General features: G+C 37.2%; 1 protein-coding gene across 15 annotated transcripts in view; it reads right to left on the bottom strand.

Moving 5' to 3' along the window:
• Window positions 1-23,744, bottom strand: part of SYTL5 (synaptotagmin like 5) — a 241,372-nt gene that overhangs the window by 22,956 nt on the left and 194,672 nt on the right. For 9 of the 15 annotated variants that reach the window (XM_074029457.1, XM_005593281.4, XM_045384489.2 and 6 more), the window contains 5 exons: window positions 16,008-16,149; window positions 11,180-11,309; window positions 9,368-9,468; window positions 3,157-3,249; window positions 2,496-2,561 (listed from right to left, as the gene is read on the bottom strand). In XM_074029457.1, coding sequence (XP_073885558.1) covers window positions 2,496-2,561; window positions 3,157-3,249; window positions 9,368-9,468; window positions 11,180-11,309; window positions 16,008-16,149 — 532 coding nt within the window. The remainder of the gene's footprint in view (window positions 1-2,495; window positions 2,562-3,156; window positions 3,250-9,367; window positions 9,469-11,179; window positions 11,310-16,007; window positions 16,150-23,744) is intronic. The other 6 variants (XM_045384488.2, XM_074029455.1, XM_074029454.1 and 3 more) reach the window with 1 other exon arrangement.

The raw sequence follows: 23,744 nt of genomic DNA, 5'->3' as shown, positions 1-23,744 counted from the left end.
TTCAAAGTCACCCCTCTGCTCACTGAGATAAATGCATATCTAAGTGCCTCCTTTGGAAAGGCTAGTAAGAAACGCAAAATAATGCAACTATTTGTCTCTTATCTACGTATGACCTGGAAGCCCCCTCCCCACTTGGAGTTGTCACGCCTTTCCGGACCCAACCAGTGTTCATCTTACATATGTTGATTGATGTCTTATGTTTCCCTAAAATGTATAAAACCAAACTGTGCTCTGAGCACCATGGGCACATGTTGTCAGGACCTCCTGAGACTGTGTCAGGGGTGCTGGTCCTCAACCTTGGCAAAATAAACTTTCTAAATTAACTGAGACCTGCCTCAGATTTTCAGGGTTCACAGGTAGCATGATGAACTCTCACATCATACTGCTGCATCCCACCACCCTGGATGTGAAGCCGCTCTTTGTCCAGTTGGAGCCACACTGTAGATGATACTTGCCCATTAGTCACTTAGCTGTCTCAGTTATCAGATTGACTGTCCTGCTATCACAGAGCTTGTGTTCAACTCATTCTTATTTTACTGAATAATGACTCCAAAGTGTTAAGAGTAATGATGGTAGTAATTTATATACGTCAAAGAGAAGCCAAAAGTGCTTTCTTTAAGTGAAGATGTGACCTTGGTGCTTCTTGGCTAGGGTTTGGTACCATGCGAGGTTTCAGGCATCCACTGGGGTGGGTGGAATGTATCATCTGTGGATAAAGGTGACTACTGTAAATGTAATAAAATTACGCTTTGGCACTAGAAGTGAAAACCGTGTATCTTAGTAACTGTCACAAAAGACCACCTGGAGGTATTTCACGGCGGACCCAATAGTTTCAAAACCACTTTTCTGTGAACCGCTGGGAAGTCAAGACTACAGTAAGTACACAGGGACCTTAGACTGTCCTCTTTTTTGTACTTTGCTTTTGGTAAAAGCCATTATATTCCACCAATTTCTGGGAGTAGAGACTGACCAAAGAACAGGATGTGGGTGATGTGGTCACATGTCTTCTAAGCTTCTTCACGGGCAAGAGCAGACCAATAATTCCATAATTATTTGGAAATTAGAGCTTAAAGAAAGTCAGTGAGTGACCTAATCTGTCTTTCTTATTCCTAAAACAAAGCAACGGAATTTTCATGTTTAGCAGGTGGCTTTGAGCAGTGCTTTTCAAACTTTAATTGCATAGAAATCACCCAGAGACCTTTTTAAACTGAAAATGCTTCTCTCTTCAGTCTGGGGTGAGGTCTGAGATTTGACTGTTCTAACAAACTCCTAGGCCTGCAGTTCCCAAACTGTGTATCGAGGTACCACGGAGCACCACAGCAAACTCACAGGGGAATCACAGAAAGATTTTAAATTCTCAAGGGAAACACAACAACACCTATCAGACACCATGTAGGCTACTAACTAGTAATTCACAGTGTCAACATTAAGCCATGCTTTATTCTTTTCAATGAACTCCTAGTTGTTTGAAGCTGAGTTTTTGGCAGTTGCTGCAACAAAAAGCAAGTATTGCACAAAAATGAATATGAAATGGGAAATGAAAGTAGTGATGTCCAATCAGATTCCAAGATTTGGTAACTGTGTAGTGCTCAATAGGCACACATATCCTATTAGTGGTAAGTAATAGGTGCTATTTAAGGATGAAATAAAAATACTATTTTTCTTTCCATTTACTTGTAGCATTTTTTTCAAATGGCTAGTTAGTTGTTAGGATACAGTGCTTATTAAATTGTTTGGGTCTAACTACTTAATAAATGGACTAGTCAGGTGCTACTTTTAGTGTAGGAGTGCCAGGAAAGAATTACTAGGGGTTTTTTGAACTGAGAAAGTTTTGGGGTATCTGTTCCAAGTGATGCAATGTGCTGGTCCATGGAGATTTGAGTAGCAAAGGTTTCAAGAATAAGCCCCAACCTCCTCATGTTACAAATGAGAAAATTCTGGCTCACAAAAATTGTTGGTAGGGCCAAGAAATAAAGCAAGATCTCCAGGTTTCTAGTCTGAGGACTGCCCCACCATACCTGATTACCTCCCTGTATCACTGATTTGTGTCTATACCACATCTCTGTAGCCACATTTTCAAAGAAAATCCTCTGTAAGCAGAGGGCCCCTATGGATAGAAGGAAATTTAGGAACCCGCAAATACGGAGGCTTGTGAGAAATTAAGACAGCTATGGCAATTTTACTACTAACTAAACCATATGCTCTTAACCAAGCTAAGGCTGTGATTTAAAATAGATGCTTATTTCAAAGGTTTTGTTGACAATACATCATTTTAGACCATGTGTCTTTTGAGTGGTGTTCGGATTCCAATGTTTAATGAATTGGAATACTTGGGTTCTGATAACTTCATCAATCTTTTAAAAGATAACCTCTGGTTAATTGTATATAAGTCCCAAAAAGATAAATATGGGACAAATTGCTTAATCATAGTTCCCAGGCCATGAAATTTGTGAAGTATGGTTGGAAAGAACAAAAAGGAAAGGTTGAAAACTCACAGTGTCTGAGTCAGCATCAGGCACATTTAGGTAGGTCCACTTCCTGTCAGAACCTGCTTGAGAATTCTTTAGAGAAGTCATCCAAAGATCAAAAGAAAAAAAGCATCAGAGCAACAGAAATCAGAGAAGCCAAGAAAAAGACTTACAGACACACAGTTAGATACAAGGACACAGGGCCTTCCTCTCAGAAAAGGCCTTGAACACTAACATAAGAAAGGACTTTATTTTGTGGGCAGTGGGAAGCTATTGACGGGTTTTGAGTAGCGGACAGACCTGATTGGGCACGTGTTTTAGGAAAATGACTGGCAGTAGTCTGGAGGACAGTTGGGGAGTTTAGAGAATGGTGTCAGGGAAATGTGTCAGCAGATAATTGAAAAATAATTTACAGGCTTGAGCTGACTGAGCCTGAACTAGGGAGTGAGGAGATTTTTAAAACTTGGGTGAGGACTGTGGAAGAAGGAAGAAATCAGGAGCCTGAGAAAAAACTCAGACCAAATTAGACTGAAAGGTACTCTGTGGGCAAAGGGCAAGCAGGATCTTATAATGACTTTTAACTCGTTATCACATATTGTTCTAAGAACATTTATATCTCCTTTGGAAATGCACAGAAAATCAAAAAGAGAGAAAAGAAACTTTCCGCATGTCCTAGTGAACTGCTTACAGTTGATAGGCCACTTGCCAGACTGTGGGTGTTTGTAGATAACTGCGAGGACACTAAGGCATCAATGCTTTCTTCAGTCTCTTCCAAGGAGTCCTAAAAAAGAAGGGGAAAAATCAGTGGGTTGGTCTATTTGTTTTTCTAGAATGTCTTTTCACTTGAAAAACCACTTTCTTTCATAAATCTTTGAGAATCAGATAAAAATATCTAGAAATCACTCCGTTCCTAGGTTTTCCTCTTTTTCTCTCCAGTCAATCTGAATTATACCATCGGAGAAGCGGGCAGGGATAGTGGGTGGAGAGTGGGGTCTCCTTTCTAATGGTGCTTACTTTATGGAAAGAACATGAAATTTGGAATCATACAGACCTGGGTTCAATTCCTACCTCTAAGGTGATTCATGTTGGGCAATGTACTTACGTTACTTTAAAATTAAAAAAAAAAAAAATTGTGTGCACGTGCGCGTGCGCGCACACACACACACACACACACACACACACACACACACTGCCAAGGTGGTAAAGTATATCCCAAAAATCTCTCCACTAGGTGAACTAGATACTGGATTCTCATCTCAAATCCCAGATTCTACTTTTCCTTTCCCGTTTCTTTTTCTCCTTCATGATAAAGTGGCTTTTTTTTTTGCCTATTTATTTAAGCAATATATTTTCCTAGTAAAAACATTTTAAGCAATATAAATAAATGGAAATTAAAAACTTAAGTCTCTCATTAACATATTAATGATCAATTCCAATATTTTTGATTATATGATCACATATATATATACGCACATACACATATACACATAGATAGATTATATCATGCATACTGCTTTTTATTATGGGCACTTTTCTTTTTTGCTTCTCCTCTCCTCCTTCCCCTCCTTTCACACCAGGTGAAATTAATATTTGGCATCCTGCTGCACATATTATATTCCATATCTTTCTCCTTGTTTATGTGAAAAATCATATAAAAACATACACACACAAATCTAAGTATACATTCATGGGAATTTTTTAAACTATTGTTTTACAAATCAGGATTATGATGTACACTTCTGGGCTTGCTTTAAAAAAGTGTTTATTATAAGATGCAGCATATTAAAAAGTACATAAAATGTAGATGTAGAGTATAATAACAACATCAACTGATCAAGCAGAAGCTCCCTGTGTATCCTGTCCATATCACAAGCCCCTTCTCCCCCAGGGAATAATTAGTATTTTAACTCTTACGGTTAACCACATCCTTGCTTTTATTTATAGTTTAACTGCATAAGCATGCACTCTGAAACAAAAAGGTTTTGTTTTGCCTGTTTTTGAACTTCATGTAAATGCAATTAAATGCTACACATTCCTTTGCATTTTGCTTTTTTTGCTTAATATTGCCTTAAAATTCATCAAAATTGTGGCATATTTTTGCAGCCCATTCATCTTTATTATCATTTAATATTCCATTGTATGATATCCAAAACTTTATCCATTCTCTTGTTGCTGAATATTTGGGTTATTTTCAGATTTTTTTCTATTGTGACCAACACTTATATGTATATTCTGTGAATATGTATCCTGGCGCATATACACACAACACAGTATATATATTCACACACTTGAATATATACCAGTGAGAGGAATTGTCAAGTCATGGGGTGAGCATATCTCCACATGCTTATCTACATCATTTTAAAGATAATGTCAAATTTTCAGAAGTAGTTATACCAATTTCCAGTCTAATCAGTAGTGTATGAGAGTTCCTGTTGCTCCACATCCTTGCCTGCAAACAGACGGTATTGTTAGATTTTTTTTCATTTTTGCCAATCCAGTAGATGTTTACGGTCTTCATGATTTTAATTTCCATTTCTCTTTTACTAAGTTGAATACTATTTTGTGATAGTTGGCCAACTGGATTTCCTGTTTTGTGAAATACTTGTTCAAAAATTGCTTATTTTTATATTGGTTTATGGTAAGTTGTCACTTAACGGCATCCATAGGTTCTTGAAAACTGCAACTTTAAGTGAAAGGATGTGCAGCAGGTCCTCAAATAATGTCATTTTATTAAAACACTGATGAGGGATAAAAAGGTTTTGTTATACATCATTTTGCTGAAAGTGGCAGTTTCCAAGAATCTGTTGATGACGTTAAATGAGAACTTACTGTAGTTGCCTTTTTCTCACTGATGATCCCACAAGATGAGTTGGAATATCTTGTAGAATAGCATCTTGTAAGAAAGGGCTGGCTTCATGGATGAATTCTTCTGAACATTTGAGGAAGAATTAATGCCAATTCCTGTCAAATTCTTCCAAAAATTGAAGACGAGGGAACACTTCCAAACTAATTTTATGAAACCAGCACTACCCTGATAGCAAAGTCAGACAAGGATACTACAAAAAAAAAAAAAAAAAAAAAAAAAAAAAAAAAAAAAAAGGGACAATTGCAGGCCAATATCCCTGATTAACCATAGATGCAAAAATCCTCATCAAAATGTTAGCAAACTGAATTCAGCAGCACATGAAAAAGCTCATTCAACCTGACTAAGTGGGATTTATCCTTGGAATGCAATGATGGTTTAACATAAACAAATCAATAGTTGTGATAAACTGCATTAACAGAATAAAGGATAAAACCCATATGATCATCTCAATAGATGCAGAAAAGGCACTTGACAAAATCAACATCTCTTCGTACTAAAAACTCAACAAATTAGATAAAGAAAAAATTTACCTCAACATAAAATCATACAGGGCAAGCTCTTAGCTAGCATTATACCCAACATTGAAAAGCTAAAAACATTTCCTCTAAGATCAGAAAAAATACAGTATGCCCACTCTTACCAACTCTACTCCATATAGTGCTGGATGTCCTAGCCAGAGCAATCAAACAGGGAAAAGAAATAAAAGGCATCTAAATTGGAAAGGAAGAAATAAAATTGTCTGTTTGCAGATGACATGATTTTATATATAGAACACCCTAAAAACTTCAGCAAAAAGCTGGCAAAACTAATAAGCTCTTTAATTCTGAAAAAATGTATCCCTATTATTTTTTCAAATTGTCCCTTTTCTATATTTTTATGTTTTGCTCTTTCTCGGTGTACAATTACCCAGTGATCATCACATAAAGTACCAGTCTTCGTATTTCTTTACTTTCTTTTTAAAAGTGGATATTAAAAAATTCAAACATTCACAAAATAGAAAGAATAGCATAATGAACCCTTATAACTGATTACCCAGTTTTAACAATGATCACTTTTCCAGCTATTTTCCTTGCTGCTTATTTTTTCTCCCACAACTTTATTGAGGTATGACTTGCATACCATAAAATTTACCTATTGTATGTATGCAATTCAGTGATTTTTAGCAAATTTAGAGTTGAGCAAACATCAACATAATCCAGTTTTAGTATATCATCAATCCAATAAGTTACCCCATGCCTGTTTGCAGTCAGTCCCTACTTCTTCAGTCCCTGGCAACCATTACACTGCTTTAATCTCCCTATCAATTTTCCTTTCATTGACATTTCATATAAATATAATTATATGATATATAGTTTCACCTGGTTTCTTTCACTTAGCATAATATTTTCAAGGTTCATCCATGTTGCAGTACGTGTCAGTACTTCATTTCTTTTTACTTCTGAATAATATATTATTGTATTCCATCTATTCACCAGAGTATTATTTTCACTTTTTGTTTATTACGAATAATGCTGCTATAACCACTCGTGTGTAAGTCTTTATGTGGACATACGTTTTCATTTCTCTTGGGTAGATACCTAGGATCAGAATTGCTATGTCATGTAGTAAATTTATGTTTAATTTTTAAAGAAATTGTGAAACTCTTTTACGGAATGGCTGTAGGTAGCATTTTGCATTACCACTAGCAATGTAGGGGGGTTCCAATTTCTCTGCATCCTCATTGACACTTATTATTATGTCTTTTTAATCACATTCATTCAAGGGGATGTGAAGTGGTGTCTCATTGTGATTTTAATTTTTGTTTCTCTGATAATTAATGATGCTGAACATATTTTAAGGTGGCTATTAGGCATTTGAAAATCTTCTTTGATTAAATGTCTATCCAAATCTTTTCCCCATTATCTAATATGATTATTTGTCTTTTTGATATTGAATGTAAGGGTTTTAAGAAATATGTTCTAGATACAAGTCCTTTAACAAATATATAATTTGAAAATATTTTTCCAGTCTGTGGCTTGACTTTTCATGTCTGTAATGTTGTCTTTTGAAGTGTAAACATTTTTCATTTTGATGAAATTCAATTTATCGGTGTTTTTTTTCTTGAACACATGCGTCATGCTTTTGGTGCCATATCTAAGAATTATTTGCCTAACTCAAAGTCATGGAGATTTTCTCCCAGGTTTTCTTTTAGAATTTTATGGTTTCACTTCTTACATTTAGGTTTATAATCCATTTTGCGTTACTTGGTTTCTCTATGGTATATGTTAAGAGTCAAAGTTCTTTTATGTTTTGTGGTATTTGGATATCCAGTTGTCCCAGTATGATTTGTTGAAAAGGTTATTTTTTCCCCCACTCAAGTACCAAAAATCAATTGGCCATAAAGTTTTTTTATTTTCCTGAAATCTCAATTCTATTGCATTGATTGCCAATGCTTATGTCAATACTGTGTTGTACTGATAACTATAACTGTAGGGTAAGTTTTTAAATCTAGTAGTATAAATCTTCCAACTTTGCTCTTTAAAATTGATTTTGTTATTCTGGGTCCCATATATTTTCATATAAATGGTAGAATCATATTTTCTATTTCTACGAAATTATCCTGCTTGTATTTTGATGGGTTTGCATTGTCTATACATTTATTTGGAGAGAATTTCCATCTTAAAAATATTGAATCTTCTAATCCATTAACACAGAATATATTTCTATTAATTTAGGTCTCCTTTAATTCAGAAATATTTTTGTTAATTTCAATGCACATGTCTTAACTTTTAAAAATGAATTTATTCCTTACTTTTGAAAATTATTTTTCATGCTATTATGAATGGACTTATATTCTTAATTTCATTTTCCAATTGATTATTGTTAGTATATATAAATACAGTTGATTTTTGTGTATTGATCTTATCTCCTGCAACCTTGCTGAACTTATCAGTTCTAGTCATATTTTTGTAGATCCTTTAATATCTTCTACATACAGAATCATGTCATTTTCTTCTTTAGTATATTGATGTAAATTATGCTGACAAATATTCTTATATAGATTGATTCTTCCACCCATACTTAGCATAAAACTTACTTATTGCTATTTTTATTCACTGCTAGATTTTAACTGATATTATATTTAAAGTTTTGCATATATATTCATAAACTAGTTTGACTTGTAGTTTTATTTTTTAAACTATTTTAAAACTCAAGTCTCAGTGTCAAGATTATACTGGCTGCATACAATGAATGTAAAGATTTTAATTGTTTTCTAAGATCAGGAATAGTTTAATAGTTTAATAATGTTGGAATTAGTAATTCTTTAAAGGTTGAACATGAGTAAGCTTTGAAATAATTTGATCTCACTGCCTACCTCTCTTTTGGAGGTAGATTTTAAAGTATTTTCCCAGTTTTTTGTACTATAGAAAATGTTATTTCATTTTATAACTCTAAGTTTCCTATTTTGCTTTGGAAAAACTATCAATACCATTTTACATTTGTGTTCTATTTCTTCCAAGGAGTCCAAATTTTATTATAGCAATTACAGAAATCTGAATATCAGAATATTAGACTGGGAAATAACCTTTACAATAATCTAATTTAACCTTCTCATTCTAGAAATGAGTTCACTGAAGCATTAATTTTCGCATAATTTTGTCTCAGTTTAGAAGTGAATTTATTAGTGGTAACTTGAGATATAGCAATGTTCATATAAATATGTAATCAGATATGCCTAATAATATTTGGCTTAGGAAAATGCTAGGATCCCTTATTTCCCAGGTTTAGATTAAGTGATAAGCCTTTAGCCGGAAACCGAAATCCCCAACATGTGTTTTCTTAGACATAACCTTCACTCATTAACATGATTAACCATTACGTTTTCTAAGTTATTCTTTCTGTGTTTATGCGTTGACTGTGAAGACTAACAAGAAGAGATGATTGTATATCCTCTCTTTACTCTCAACTCATCATCACCTAAAAGTGTAACCACTTGCAGCAAGATTATGCCCTTATTTCCTCCTCATCATTATAGTTTCATCCAACTTACCTTGTCTAAAGTCCCAGGGACAGACTTGCTTCTTATGCTTACTGTATCCTCTAAGTCTTCTGTAAATGACTCACTCAAATCTAACTCAGATCGACTCCGATCTGGAAGGTGGAAAGGAAAAAGAAAGACGTGAGTCATCATATTTTGTGAGAAGATTTCATTTTTTATTGTGAGTGTTTCACCTTTATTTCAGTTCTTTTTAGGCACAGATCATAAATGTGCCATGAAAGCAACAGTCGGAGTCAGTAACTTCATGCTGTTTATGACAACATACTTCCATTTTTAATAATATTTTGGTAATTGCCTTGGACCAAATTACACTTATGTGTTCATGTTTCCTTCTATCACAGGAGGTTAAATGTTTTACTGTAAAATGCTATGTTTTAAGCTGTTTAAGGCAACTGCTTTGCTCCTAGACTTTAAAAAACTCCCTTAGACTGGGCCCTTAAATTTAGAAAAAAATAAAACCTTAACAATTCTTGCTTGCAATATTTAGAGAATTCACTGTGTTTTCAGATTTGACATAAAATTCAATGCAACTGATTCTAAACTGCCACTTTGAAGTGATATAGCAAGTTCCTTTCACACAAAGAGGAGACGCTGTAGATGCAACGAGAGGAAGTTCTATTTCTTAAGGGACCAAAACATTCTTTCATCAGAAGAACATCTTGTTTTCAGTTTTGAAAATATAAGTTACAGAGCAATACACCTCTTAGTAATGCTGTAGACAGCTTACCAAGTCAGCGCAGCTTATTTCCACAAAATAGTTCTATACCAAAGCACTACTGAGATTGATATAGTTACTTTTAAATGAGAAAGATTGGAGAGAGTAATCAAGTACTTAAGTTTGAATTGATGAAAAAAATAATGCAGAAGTGCTTAGCATAGGCCTGACACAGAGTATGTACTCAATTAACAGGAGTTGTTGAGTCGAAGTAGTAATAGAAGTAGACCCTATGATGTTGGTTTCTAAACTAGTTTAAAAATTTAATTAACAGGTGAACAGCTTTTTTACTCCTGATCAAAATGTAGCAATAACCACACACATTTAGAAAACCCTTTGGGAGCTGGCTGGCTAGAACAGACTCCTCAATTCAGCATACAGAATCCTGCCTTAGGCTTTATGCATATGTCATCATTAGGAACACGTAACTTTTTAATGTTGAAGATTTCATCATGATTTTTATTCCATGCATGGGACATAAGCTTCATAATTATGACAAATTTCTCTGAAGAATTTTCTTAGTCATAGGTATTAACATTTCAAAATGAATAATAGCTGCTTCAGAGGACAGTCGTGATAATGAAGTAAAATGACATATTTGAGTGTACTATGCAAATGAAAGGGGTAATTATTAATATCTTAGTGCTGCTTGAAAATAACTTCTTATTTAAACCACAGAATGATTTTCTTTTGTCTTTATGTAGGAAACTTCTGACCACTATGTCAATTGAACTACCATTTCCTTGAACTCTGAGCTAGTGTTCTTATCTGTCATATCAAATGTATCTTGGAACCGTTTATATTCCCTACATTCAAATATTGATATTCTGATGTAGCACTGAAACTCGGTGATGATGCCTGGCAAGAGTATATACTAAATAAGTGGAATTTTCACAAACGTAAGGTGCCCAAAGCATTACCTGGGTCTATCTTCAAGCAGTTCTTATGGAGTGGCCTACCACCATAGGTCAAAGAAGGGATGCTTACTTTTTAAAGTATGAGACATCCATTTAATACCATACATATCAGTCAATTCCATTAGTTTTAGTCATTTTAAACAACAGAGTAGGCACGTTGTAAATACCCACCTGAGGAGAGAGAGGTTCCAGACACTGCTATGGAAGGTGTGCCAGAAGTGTTTCTGCGGTGACTCTTTGTGAACTCCTGAGAGGTACCTTCAAGAGCAGCCAAATCTGTGGAATTTTCAAAACCATACTCCTTCCCACAAAGTAAAAATGAGAAAAACAAATTATACTGACTGTAATTTACTACAAAATTCATCTATATAAAATATACTCCAGTATAAACACCTTTATAGGTATTACTATTTAGGAGGACCTAATTGACATTTGAAGGACCCTCACCAGGAGTCCATGTAACTCCAAAATTTACCATCAATAATTGCTATCCAAAATCTATTCCAAGAGGTTTGTTAATTAGTGCAAAAGGTATCTGGACAATTTCTCATTCCCCAAATTAATGAGTGTTCTAACATATGATTAATAAGAAAGATTATACAGGTACCCTCAATCTTATATGAACTATGTATAATAATCTGGCAAGATTCAGGCTTAAAACTCTGTTTGGTCCTATTTTGTTCCCTCTTTCAACATACCCTCTCTTCAACCATCCCTTACCTCTTCCACTCCCATTTAACAGAACACCATGTACCTTTTCCATCTAGAAGGCTGGCTGGTCAGAATATGGATGGTTACATCTATTTTGGAATGACTTTCATGCCTGGTACTTATCAATGTTCATAAAAAGATAAAGAGAGAAAACTTCCCAAGTTCACAGGAATAGTATTCTTTTGTGTGGTGTCTGCTTGTTAACAAATGCTTGTACATGTGGCAGAATTCAGTCTGGGACTTGCTTTTATTGTAACACATGTTAAAGAAAATTCTGTCCCAACTTTGCCCATGACCATAGACCCAACTTTGTCTGTGACCTTTGCCCTGCCATAGACCAAGGCAGGGCTTGACTGCTGCCTCATCTGAAGCTTGCTTGAGTGTTAAAACAACAACTACAACAAAGTTTGGACCTTTCCAGAACTGGGCTGAGGTTAAGTGCCCATTCAAATTACATCATGGTATGATAATGATCAAATCTAAAACAGATTTTTCACTTCTCCCTTCTATAAACAATCAAAAAGTGCCTTTTGAAACCCTAGAGGAAGAATTTCCTCCCTGTTTCCCATATCTTAGACATTCAGGAACACTTTGATGAACTCACTACAGTGAAATGTGGCTTTCACTTGCTTAACATGCTAATTGATTCAGTTTCAATTTAGACTGTTTTTAGTATCTTATTATTCTCCAACATATAATACCTGTAGCAGGAGGTATATAGCTTCTAACTTCCTCTAATTGCCATAGACAAGCAAAGTTTATCAAGAGTGTGACAGAGGTCAATTTGATAAATTAGTTTAGGTCAATTTTCAACCTCTTCAAAAAGTTGTTCACACATGGAGTCCTCTAATGAAGCAAGACCAAGTTCCTTGGAGGCAATTATGTTAATGGCAAGTTTTCCCACAGGTGATCTGTGAGTATCATTAGTATTGTGCAATAATAGGCTAATTAATATTACAGTGTCATTAACAAGCAATACATACCCCAGAGGTTCAGGATGTCAAGTCTAAAATTAATAGGTTACATCATAGTAGAGGACAGGTTAGAGACTTTCATGCTCTAAAAGTTTTCTGTGATGGTTAATATTAGGTATCTACTTGATTGGATTGAGGGATGCCTAGATGGCTGATAAAGTATTATTCTGGGTGCGTCTGTGAGGGTGTTGCCAGAGGAGACTGACATTGGAGTCAGTGGACTGAGAGAGGAAGACCTATTCCCAGTGTGGAGTGGGCACCACCCAATCAGCTGCCAGTGTGGCTAGAACATAGCACATGAAATAACAGGGATAAGCAGCTTGTTTGCTAAGTCTGCTCACTCTTTCTCTTCCCAAGCTGCACCAGACACTTGGCTTCCTCTCCTCCTGTCCTTGGACATCAGACTCCAGGTTCTTCAGCCTTTAGACTCTGGGACTTACACCAGCAGCCTCCCAGGGGCTCTTGGGCTTTCAGCTTCAGACTAGGGTTACATTGTCAGCCTCCCTGGTTTTGAGGCATTTGGACTTGGATTGAGCCATCCTACTGTCTTCTCTCTTTCCACAACTTGCAGACAGCCTATCGTGGGACGTTGTCTTGTAATTGTGTGAACAAATTCTCCCTAATAAACTCCCTTATATATATCTGCATATATCTTATCGGTTCTATCCCTGTGGAGATCCCTGACTAATATATTTTCTTTCATGCTAAAGCAGAAAAGAACATTGAAACAAAGAGATGCTAAGAAATGGGAGAAATTGAGAAGTTGTTACCTTGTTCATCATCTAATGCTATATACTTCCCATCTAAGGCTATATACTTCCCTGTATAATGAAAGAGCAAATGTACTTCATAAACTACTGTGCTGTCTTGTTTTTATTCAATAGAAAGTTCTTCTCTTTGTTTCTCTTTTTTTCTCTTAGAAAAGACCAACTTAGACCACGTAGATTGCAAGAATGAGCTCAACATAGGCACTGCCTACATATATGTACATATAGTCTACTAAATTGCAGGGAATTTCTGTTGGGGAAATCTGGGCGCTGTTAAAGAAATACACAAGTAGGGGCTGTTAGTTTTGAGGGTATTAGCACATGAAAAGGGTGATTTCCCCCTTAATAATCTCAAATTGTATGTAGGAAGATAAACTTTGTTGTGAGAATAAACTTGATTAACTTATTGGTCATTGGACTGATTGTCAGCTGCCACCCACTGGGACAACTGTACTAGATGTAAAATTTTTAAAAATATTTCTGTGCCAGTTGATAAACAGCACTACTCCCAGTCCACCCCCCACTTCCCTGTGCTCACCCTCATCCATAAGCCCAGGTCTCCCCATAATTCAGATCTAGTGCATGACATGGAAGGGTCCCCAGGATACTGCCCCAGCCTTGTGCCAGTGTCTGTTGTGATTTCTCAACGTCCCTGCCAGACTGGTCACTAAGTAGTTTGAATATCATTCCTCTTTAGATTCCAAGAGTTGAGTGTATTCGTCAACTATCCATGCACCTTTCTAGCTATTGAACAGAAATGGCTTGCTGACCTTAGCATAAATATTTATGAAATTTTAAATATGCCTTTTATCTTAGCAACTACGAGTTAGACTATAAATGTTTAAATAAATCTATTATTGTTGTTCAGTCTGTCTGAATGCCTTAACAGAATTTGACTACTCGCCACCTCCACTATCTCTCTGTTTCAAAACCCAGTCTCTCACATGGGGTATGACGATGGCTTACTGATTGCTTTTCTGGCTTTCACTCTTGTTCTCTACAGCTGGTTCTCAGCACAACCCCCAAATCCTGCTTAAAGAGAAGGCAGATTATGTTACTCTTCTGCTGTAAAACCTCCAGTTTCCCCCATCTTAATCAGTGTGAATGCTGACTGCACACATCACTCTTCAAGGCTCTCTCCAGCCCTATGACCTCTTTGGATTCATTTCCTAGTTCACTTTGCCTCATTCACTCACCACAGCTGCATTGGCCTCCTTCCTCTTCCTTGAACATACCAGGTGTGCTCCCACCTCAGGGGCTCCACACTGGCTGTTCTTCTAGAGGCATTAAAAATATTTTAGAAACTGGCTGAGCAAGGGCACTGACCAATCAAGATGGAGGCCAGCTACAAGGAAGTGGAGCAGCCTTCCCTGCATGTACCTGCTAAATATCAGTGCTGTCTCTGCCTGGTGGAACACCGTGCCCCAGAAAACTACATTGCTAATTCTTTCACTTCCTTCAAGTCTTTGCTTGACTAGAGTCTGTTATATAGTAGGTTCTCATTAAATGTTGGTTGAGTCAAAAATTGTTTGTATTGTATGAACTCACTGCTCACATAAAGATTTATCAAATATAGATGCCAGCAATGGATGGAGCTTCCTGCTAAATAAAAAAATCTAGTATATGCTAATTCATTCCAAATACAACTTCCAATGGAATATTTAATAAAAGAGAAAATTTTTCCCAAAATAGTTTTTTCATATTCTTTTAAAAGAGAAAACCAATAGAAAATATAATTGATCACATATATATATATAAAAAATACAATTTAAGCCTTCATTATATGTTGACCCCCTATTTTAACAGATGTATAGAAAAGAAAACTATAAAAATTTCTACTTTAAAAACTAGATAACAGTTCTACTTTTCCAGATTTAAAACAGTTTGGAAAAATTTGTGCACTCAACCTATGAATATTTTCTCTAAAGAGTAACAGAGAGGATCAAAATCGGAGCCTTCTAAAATGTTCTATATTTATTTAAACCATATAGCAATTTAAACCTCCATCATACAAGTACTACCTTTGAATCTGGTCTTTCCCTTCCCTTTTTCACTTTGGGTTTCCTTCCAGGAGCTAAGATGCAGGAGGTTCAGTCCTGATGAAGCTTCTACCTTTAAAGAGCATAAAGAACATGCTCTGATATATAGAGAGTTGAAACCTAGCCACGATGCAGTGGTGAGGTTGAATTTCAGAGACTCCGTGTCTGATATGGTTTGGCTCTGTGTCCCTACCCAAATGTCATCTCGAACTGTAATCCCCACAATCTCCATGTATCGAGGGAGGGACCTGGTGGTGGATGATTGAGTCATCAGGGAGCCTTCCCCTGTGCTATTCTGGTGATAGTGAGTTCTCACGAGATTTGATAGTTTTACAAGTGTTTGACAGACTCCTTCTGCCATGATTGTAAGTTTCCTGAGGCCTCTGCAGCCATGCGGAACTGTGAGTCCATTAAACCTCTTCTGTTTATAAATTACCCGATCTCTGGCAGTTCTTTATAGCAGTACGAGAACGAACTAATACAGTGTTCATCAGGTTTGTATACTTACTCTACTGATGACTGAGGTCACACTTCGTGTGCTTGGGGCTGGAGACCTCTGAGTGACTGGGGTGACACCACTGCTCCTACTGCTCTTTGGGGTCCTAGAACCAGCTTCCTGGTCATTGAGATCTGATGAGCCAGTGCTTCCCCTAAATGAGAAAGCATATTCTGACTTTAACATGGAAGCAGAGCAGCAACCAAATACACAGGCAGAGTAAAGCTGACGAGGAAACTGATAAGAACATGTGAACCACACTGAGTTCACAAGAGTCACACTGGAACTGCTCAGAAACTATCATGTCACCTTCCTCCTCAAAGACCCTGAGGGTATCACTAGATTTGTCTCCATTTGCCTGACTCCAGGGTCACTGTAATTAAACTTCACCCCATCTTTCTGATTTTGTTTCCTTCTGCTTACCAGCATTCTCTCAGCCAGTTTGGTTCCTTACCATTTTCTCAACTCGCCATCTTGAATTCCACCTCCTGAGGCCTTTTCTTACCTTTTCTCCACCTGTTATGCCCTCTTAACCACTCTCCGTCTATGCAAATCTTTCTCAGTCTTCAAAGGCAAATGAAGTCCAGCCTTCCCCATTAGGCCTTTCCTGTCAAGCAGAAGCCTTGTCAACCTCTGTTCCACTCAGTTCCTATTGACTTATGGTCTTTGCCTGACTACTGTATTTAGTACTTGACGGCACAATGTCTTGTTTGGCTCCCTAGTGGATCCACATATGAGAGCTTGGGTGTTTCATTAAACTATGAACTCCTTGGGAACAGAGTCTATGCCATAATTATCATGTATCTCCAGCAGCTTTGTAGTGACTTAGTACAAAGAAGCCACTCAATACATATTTAATCAAAGATTAGAAGTTATATTTCATTTCTCTGTGTTGTTTTAGTGTCTAATTCATGGTGGACATTTAATAAATATGGTACAAAAATAATGACATTTGGTAAATGAGCTTGAATCACTTTCATGTGTGCTAAAACGATTCAATTCAATCCAATAACAATAAATGAAAAAGCAGTTCCTGCCCTTGAGGTGTTCACAATTTTCTTATTAAATGAGCTTCATAAGTCAACATAAATTTTGACAAATTGGAGTTTAAGAGAAGTGTTTGTTCCCATTTTATCCTTTTTCCTCAGTAGGCACAAAATACGCTAAGTGGTAAAACAGAAGTCCTTATGAGTTTTACTCTCTCAGTTACTGTCTTAATAAGTTACAAATGCACATATAATAGTACACATCTGGCCGGGCGCGGTGGCTCACGCCTGTAGTCCCAGCACTTTGGGAGGCCGAGACGGGCGGATCACGAGGTCAGGAGATCCAGACCGTCCTGGCTAACACGGTAAAACCCCGTCTCTACTAAAAAATACAAAAAACTAGCCGGGTGAGGTGGCGGGCACCTGTAGTCCCAGCTACTCGGAAGGCTGAGGCAGGAGAATGGTGTAAACTCGGGAAGCGGAGCTTGCAGTGAGCCAAGATCACGCCACTGCACTCCAGCCTGGGCGACAGAGCGAGACTCCGTCTAAAAAAAAAAAAAAAAAAAAAAGTACACATCTTATTAGTAAAGCATACCAGCAGTGGTTAATAGTGATGAGGACTTACAGTTAAGCCAATAAGAGGAAAGACTAAATAGAATAAAGGAATATTTTTTAAAAGAATGTTTAAATGTTTAAATGTGCACATATCATTACTAGAAGACAAATCAGGCAGAAGAATAGGCAATGACCATTGGATAGAACTGTCAACCACAACTCCTAAGTGTTTTCAAAGCTGTGCACCAGAGAAGTCACCAAAACCAAATTTGTCCTGGACCACATTACCAGCTACCACTACCTTCAATAATCATGAATAGCAGTGGCATTTACTTAGTATCTTCTAGGCGTTAGCCATTTTCCATCCCCCAATATCCCTGTAAAATGTGTTTTAGAATATTATTTAATATTTTTTAAATGAAGAAATTGAGTCTTGGAGAGGTTAAATAATTATTCCATACATGTATGTGTGCACACACACACATGCATACACACACCGACAAACCACCATGCTATCAGCATAAAAACATTATTATCAGTCTACCCAAAGCCTGTGACCATTCTAGTTTCTCATACTGCTTACTCATCATTTCACTAAGAACAAGTCATTACAGCCTGGCAGGTTTTGCATTTATAGAGTGAACTATCAAACAGAAGATAATCAAAGGAACAAGGAGCTAGGAGTTAGTTTCTTGGGACTTGATTATGAGAATTATGAAAATTTTCTATGTTACTAAAGAGTGGTTACTAAAGGGTGGCATTTCTTTTTTACTAAAGAGTCTCTGCAGAAAGGATCTCTGGCTTCCTCTTTGTAGAGATGGCACTATAAGTAAATTATAGTACTATGGACTCAGCTGAGAAGATGTCTAAGACCGTGTCTGTTGATTCTGACAACAAGAGAGTAAAATTTTGTGATTAAGTAAATTGATACACTTTGGAACTCTAATTTCCTTGGTGATTTTCCTGAACCCTTCTACCTGGAGCATGACATTTCTACATTTGACAACAGTTAGCCACATTTGTACCCTTCCAAGTATTTCCGCTCATCTCAGAGGTCCTACTTAGGAGAGGCATATAGACTTTCCCGTTGATGCTGTACTGTGACCATAGGTTCTCTAGAACAATTGTGTTAACAATGTTAACACAAAAATACGTCTCCCTACTGTTTCAGGTAAAATCTTCTTTAAAAAGAAAGGGCAGGGGTGAATCTTGCAGAAATGAGCCAAGAAGTTATGAACCAAAGGGACTCATGTGGGTATTTCTGCCTGTGTGTGTGTGGAAGGTCCTCCCAGAGCCAGGTGATTTTGAGAAAGGCCTCATCATGGATTAGCCTTGCTGAAACCAAAAGTGCTACTTATGTAGAAGCTCTGGCAGAAGTTGATTAATTGTGGTGGTGACATTCAAGAGGTTATCCTATAATAAGGAAAAAATTCTTGTGATTGTAAGTCAGCTACTGCAAATTATCATTGCCAGCAGCATTATCTCAAAAATGACATAGACTTTCACATTTGTCCCTGACATTTACTGTGAGCTTCTCAAAAATTTTTTTTCCAGTTGATTAAACTCGGAAAAGGTTTAGTCTAATAAGGCATATTGTCATAAATATTTGGGTGCCAACTCATTTAGAAGTTATGTAAAATATGACATAAAATACATGAATCTTTGCCACTTAAATTGGAAAAGGATAAAAGCTATGTCAAGTCAAAATTGAAGTTGTGAAGTTTAAAGGTCAACTAAGAAAAAGCAATTTTTTGATTCAGCTATCATGTTACTTAGATTTAAATAAAAGGTATGATAAATCAGTGCCAACAAACCTTCAAGCTAAAATGTGGTTAAGTAAAAACCGGCAAGAAAGAGATACATTTATCTCATTCTAAAAGGCCCAAATGTGGGGATATGTCACTGTCTGGGAGTTTGGATATTCTGAGTTGCTGAAAGACACATTTTCCAGATTAGGAAAGAGTTTCATTTACTTTACCTTATGAAATATACTTTAAAAGCCTTCTGTTTTGTTATCTCTAATTCCATGGGTAGGGTAAACACATCCAACAGCAATAATTTCAGTATACTCTTACAATGACCCTGTATGGCAGATGCATATGAATGTTTGTTCCAAGCTAGGGAACTCAGGAGTGGCCAGCCCTGAGATTTGTTTCTTACCTATGAAAACCATCTGAGCCCCTGGCCCTTCTCATGGAACACGGGCCATACCAGGGACTGAGGCCCCGAGTTTTGGGTTAAATGAAGGTTTCCAGGTGGAGGTTGTTTAGGGGGAAGGTTTTAAGTGAAAATGTTATATAAACTACATTGTTATTTGCAAGCGGTTGTGGTTTTCCTGCCCAGCCCACCACTGCTGGACTCTTCCCTGTGTGTAAGATGCTAATAAAATCGTATGTCTCGATTGCTGGCTCTGAGTTTTTTGAACCTGGCAGCTTCCCTATTGAAGTTAATAGGGGTTCAGCACGGCACCATGTTGCTCAAAAATCTTGATAACAGCTTCCCAGATATATCCATTTCTAGACAGAGGATCCAAGGGTAGGGGGCAGAGATTATAATGTCATGAGTTGCCTTTCTGCTTTACATAAAGGTCTCCTAGGAGTTGTAGCCAGGAAATAATTTCCCAGGATCCAACCTTCCCAGGGTGACTGACAGTGTTGAGCCTGTTCCCATATGGTTAAATGTGTGCTCTCCTAAGGCAGCACGAACCTGAGAGATCCTAAAACTCACTGGGACGATGAGACTAATGTGCAACACAACACAGAGACAATGCACAATATTCTTTCTGAGGTTTATGAGCTTTCCTAACTTCTTACAGTTATTTTGGATCTACAATGAATATGCAGGAAAGATGGCCAACAGAGACTGCAATTAAAAAGTGAGATGAGCCTGCTAACTGGGAAAGAGATTAACTAAAAATGAATGTAGCTCGATCTTCTAGTCTTTGGTGATCCCCAAGTGCTGTGTCTTTATTAATAGTCTTATGTGAGATGAGTGGCCCTCATCCTCAGACGCACATTAGAAACTCCTGGGGAGCTATTAAAACGCCCATGTCCAGACTATACTAAGGCTAGTCACATGGGACTCTCTGGGTGTGGGTTCTAGGTGCCAGCATGTTTTAAAACTCCCCAGGTGATTCCGATATGTAGCCAAGGCTGAAAACCACTGTGCTAAGCTGTGGATAAAAGTTCATTGATCTCAGACATCTCTCCACCTGCATTGTTCCCTCCCCTTCTACCACTATTTTTTTTTTTTAATTCAGCAGTACTGACGTGAAAAGAGCTAAGTTGTCCTTGTGGTTCAGACTGTGATACATGGAAGGACACTTTGTCTTAGTGAGTGAATGTGTTGCACTAGGAATCAGCAAACTATGGCCTGTGGACATATTTGGACCCACCAAATGTTTCTATATAGTCATGTGCTTAGAGTAATTTTTACATTTTTAAATAGTTGAAAAAAGTCAAAAGAAGAATATTTTGTGACACAGGAACATTATATGAAATTCAAATTTCAGAGCCCATAAATGAAATTTGATTGCAATTCAGGCAGCCCATTCATTCATGTATTGTCTATACTTCTTCCATGTTCTGACAGTAAAGTTGAGTAGTTGAGACAGAGATCATATGGCCCACAAAGTCAAAAACATTAGCTGTACCCTTACTGAAAAGGTTTGTTGATCTCTGCGTGTATGCCAGTTTGGGGAAAAACTCTAGGCATGGTTATCCTCTGCTGTCACAGTACTACAACAATCATCAATCACCACAGAAGACTTCTGTGAGCAAAGGTGTGGGGTTTTTCCCCACACACCAAGCAGCAGACACCAGCTGTGTGTCCTCTAATTAAATTCTGACACTATCTATTAAAAAAGAGTGTCAGATCCCACAGGGTGAGGACTCAGTCCCCAAGACTGTCCTCTCCCAGACACCAGTCACAAGTCTGGGCTTTCAGAACTTCTGACCAACTGTCTTCAATTTGGGGTTCCCATGACCCCCTCTCTGTGTTTGATTAGCTGGAGTGGCTCACAGAACTCAGGGAAACACTTACATCGACCAGTTTATTATAAAGGATATTACAAAAGATACAGATAAAGAGATGCGTAGGGTGAGGTATGGGGATAGGTCTGCAGAGCTTCCACCCCCTCCCTGTGCGTACCACCTTTCTGGCACCTCCACATTTGTGGCTATCCAGAAGTTCTCCGAACTCTGTCTTCTTGGATTTTTTTACACTTTTTAATTATTTTTTTTATTATACTTTATGATCTGGTCTAGGGTACTTGTATGGAGGCTTCATTACATAGGCATGATTGACAACTGTGTAAAAATGTGATTGGACAGAAAGTGCATGATCTAAACCCAGCAAGGCCTGTCTGTTCAGGCTTTTCTTGGTTTCTCTGTGTAGCATTCCTTCCTCTAGGTTATGAGGCAGGGTTCTCCAGAATGAGGGTCTTTTGAACCACAATCAGGTTACAGTCCTGCTTTGGCAGGTGAAAGAAGGACAGTAGAAGGTCCGAGAGATTATGTTTTCTGAGGCCTAAAGTGGCCCAACAGCATAACAAGGACTATGGAAGTTAGGAGGCAGGAACTATAGACGAGAATATATATATATATATATTAACACCACAGTGCCTATGCACACAGGCGCACACACACACACACATACACACACACACACACAGATGAGTCTATTTAAAAACAAAACTCTTTGGAGAAGCCAATACACCTAAAAGAAGTAAATTTCAGGTATTGGGTGTTTGTGTGTTACACTTAGGCCCAAGTGAGCCATCATAGGATCCCTTGAAAGCAGAATTAGGGAAGCAGAGAGATGAGAAAGACATGGAAATTCCTCAAGCAGCTTCTATAGCTGCAATGTCCCCTGAAGCCACTGGCCTTATATGGCTTACTCACACATATCTTCCTTTTCCTTTTTGGAAAGAGGACAAGAGTAGTATAATGTAGTAGGCACTCAATGAAATTGTGCCAAATGAATCCTAGTGTTAATCATATAAATAGCTTTATAATTCGACTTAATAAAACAAAAGCTGCTTTGTTTGGTGGTTTTAAAACGTTTAGTGTTTCCTTAATGGATTGGTTTCCTTTAAGAAAACTCCCTCTAAAACGGAGGAGACAGTTACCATGAGGAAGGGACTCCAGCTGGGTATGAAGAAATAGATCTTAAGAACGGGTGGTACTCTCCGTGTGATAATATTTTTGTTTTTTAGCATCTCATTAAAATCCTGATCTAATTTCTTATTTCTAAATAATGACCAGAAGCCGTTTTGAGGAGAGAGGCCAGCAGCCATGAAAAGCCTGGGGTCAATTAGAAGTCGGGGGCAAGAAGAAAGCTCCCGTGTGTCTTTTCCCATAGACACACAAAAAAGGAAGTGCTTAACAGAACTTCACTTTTCAGCAACTAAATGGAACAAATACTTACTCCATACTTAGTAGTTCAGAATTGCCAATCGCTCGTTCTGAGTAGGATGTTATATTGCATATAAGAAGACAGGTATTAAGGCATCCAAAGACATCTACATCCTGGTCCAAATTACCTCTCCATCTCTTCATCTCTTGTACACCATACTTCAATTTTTATACTCTAGAAACTCTGAACAGTTTCTTTTCAGCACACGCAGTCTGCCTTATGTCTATTTTCCTTTGTACTTTTTATTTCCTCTGCATAGAATGCTCTTCCTATCTTTCTTTACCTGGCCGAGTCCTCCTCATTTCTTAAAAGCTGCTTAGGGATCATTTCAATGAAGCTTACCTGAATCCTTTGGAAGGATAAATGCTTATCTTTGGTTTTCTCATAGCACGTAGAACATATTTTTAAAGTTGTATTATTATATTGTATTTAAATTATTTGTTTAGTTATCCCAGCCTTCCTGCTAAATTGGAAGCTCATAAAAGGGTGGAACAGTATTACTGTCTAAGAACTTCCACATTTACCATCTGGCATATATAGTACTACGTCAATAATGTTGGCAGAGCTGTGTGTTGAATTCATTTGTATGAATAGAATGCATAGATGACCAAGTCATATATCTCTGCTCCTCAATGATTTGTAGAAGAAAGGTCATCTATTGTATCTTAGCTACTCTGAGAAACGTAACATGTCACATAATACATATTTAGATAGCAGTGAGTAAAAGGGCAATTTACTAATTTGGAGGAGGGGGATGTGTTAGATTTAGTTCACAGAAATAGAGCATGCCAAG

Source organism: Macaca fascicularis, chromosome X (assembly GCF_037993035.2).
Source record: "Macaca fascicularis isolate 582-1 chromosome X, T2T-MFA8v1.1".
Taxonomy (NCBI): Eukaryota; Metazoa; Chordata; class Mammalia; order Primates; family Cercopithecidae; genus Macaca; species Macaca fascicularis.
Note: the sequence above shows the minus strand (reverse complement) of the source record. Positions and strands in the feature narration are given on the sequence as shown.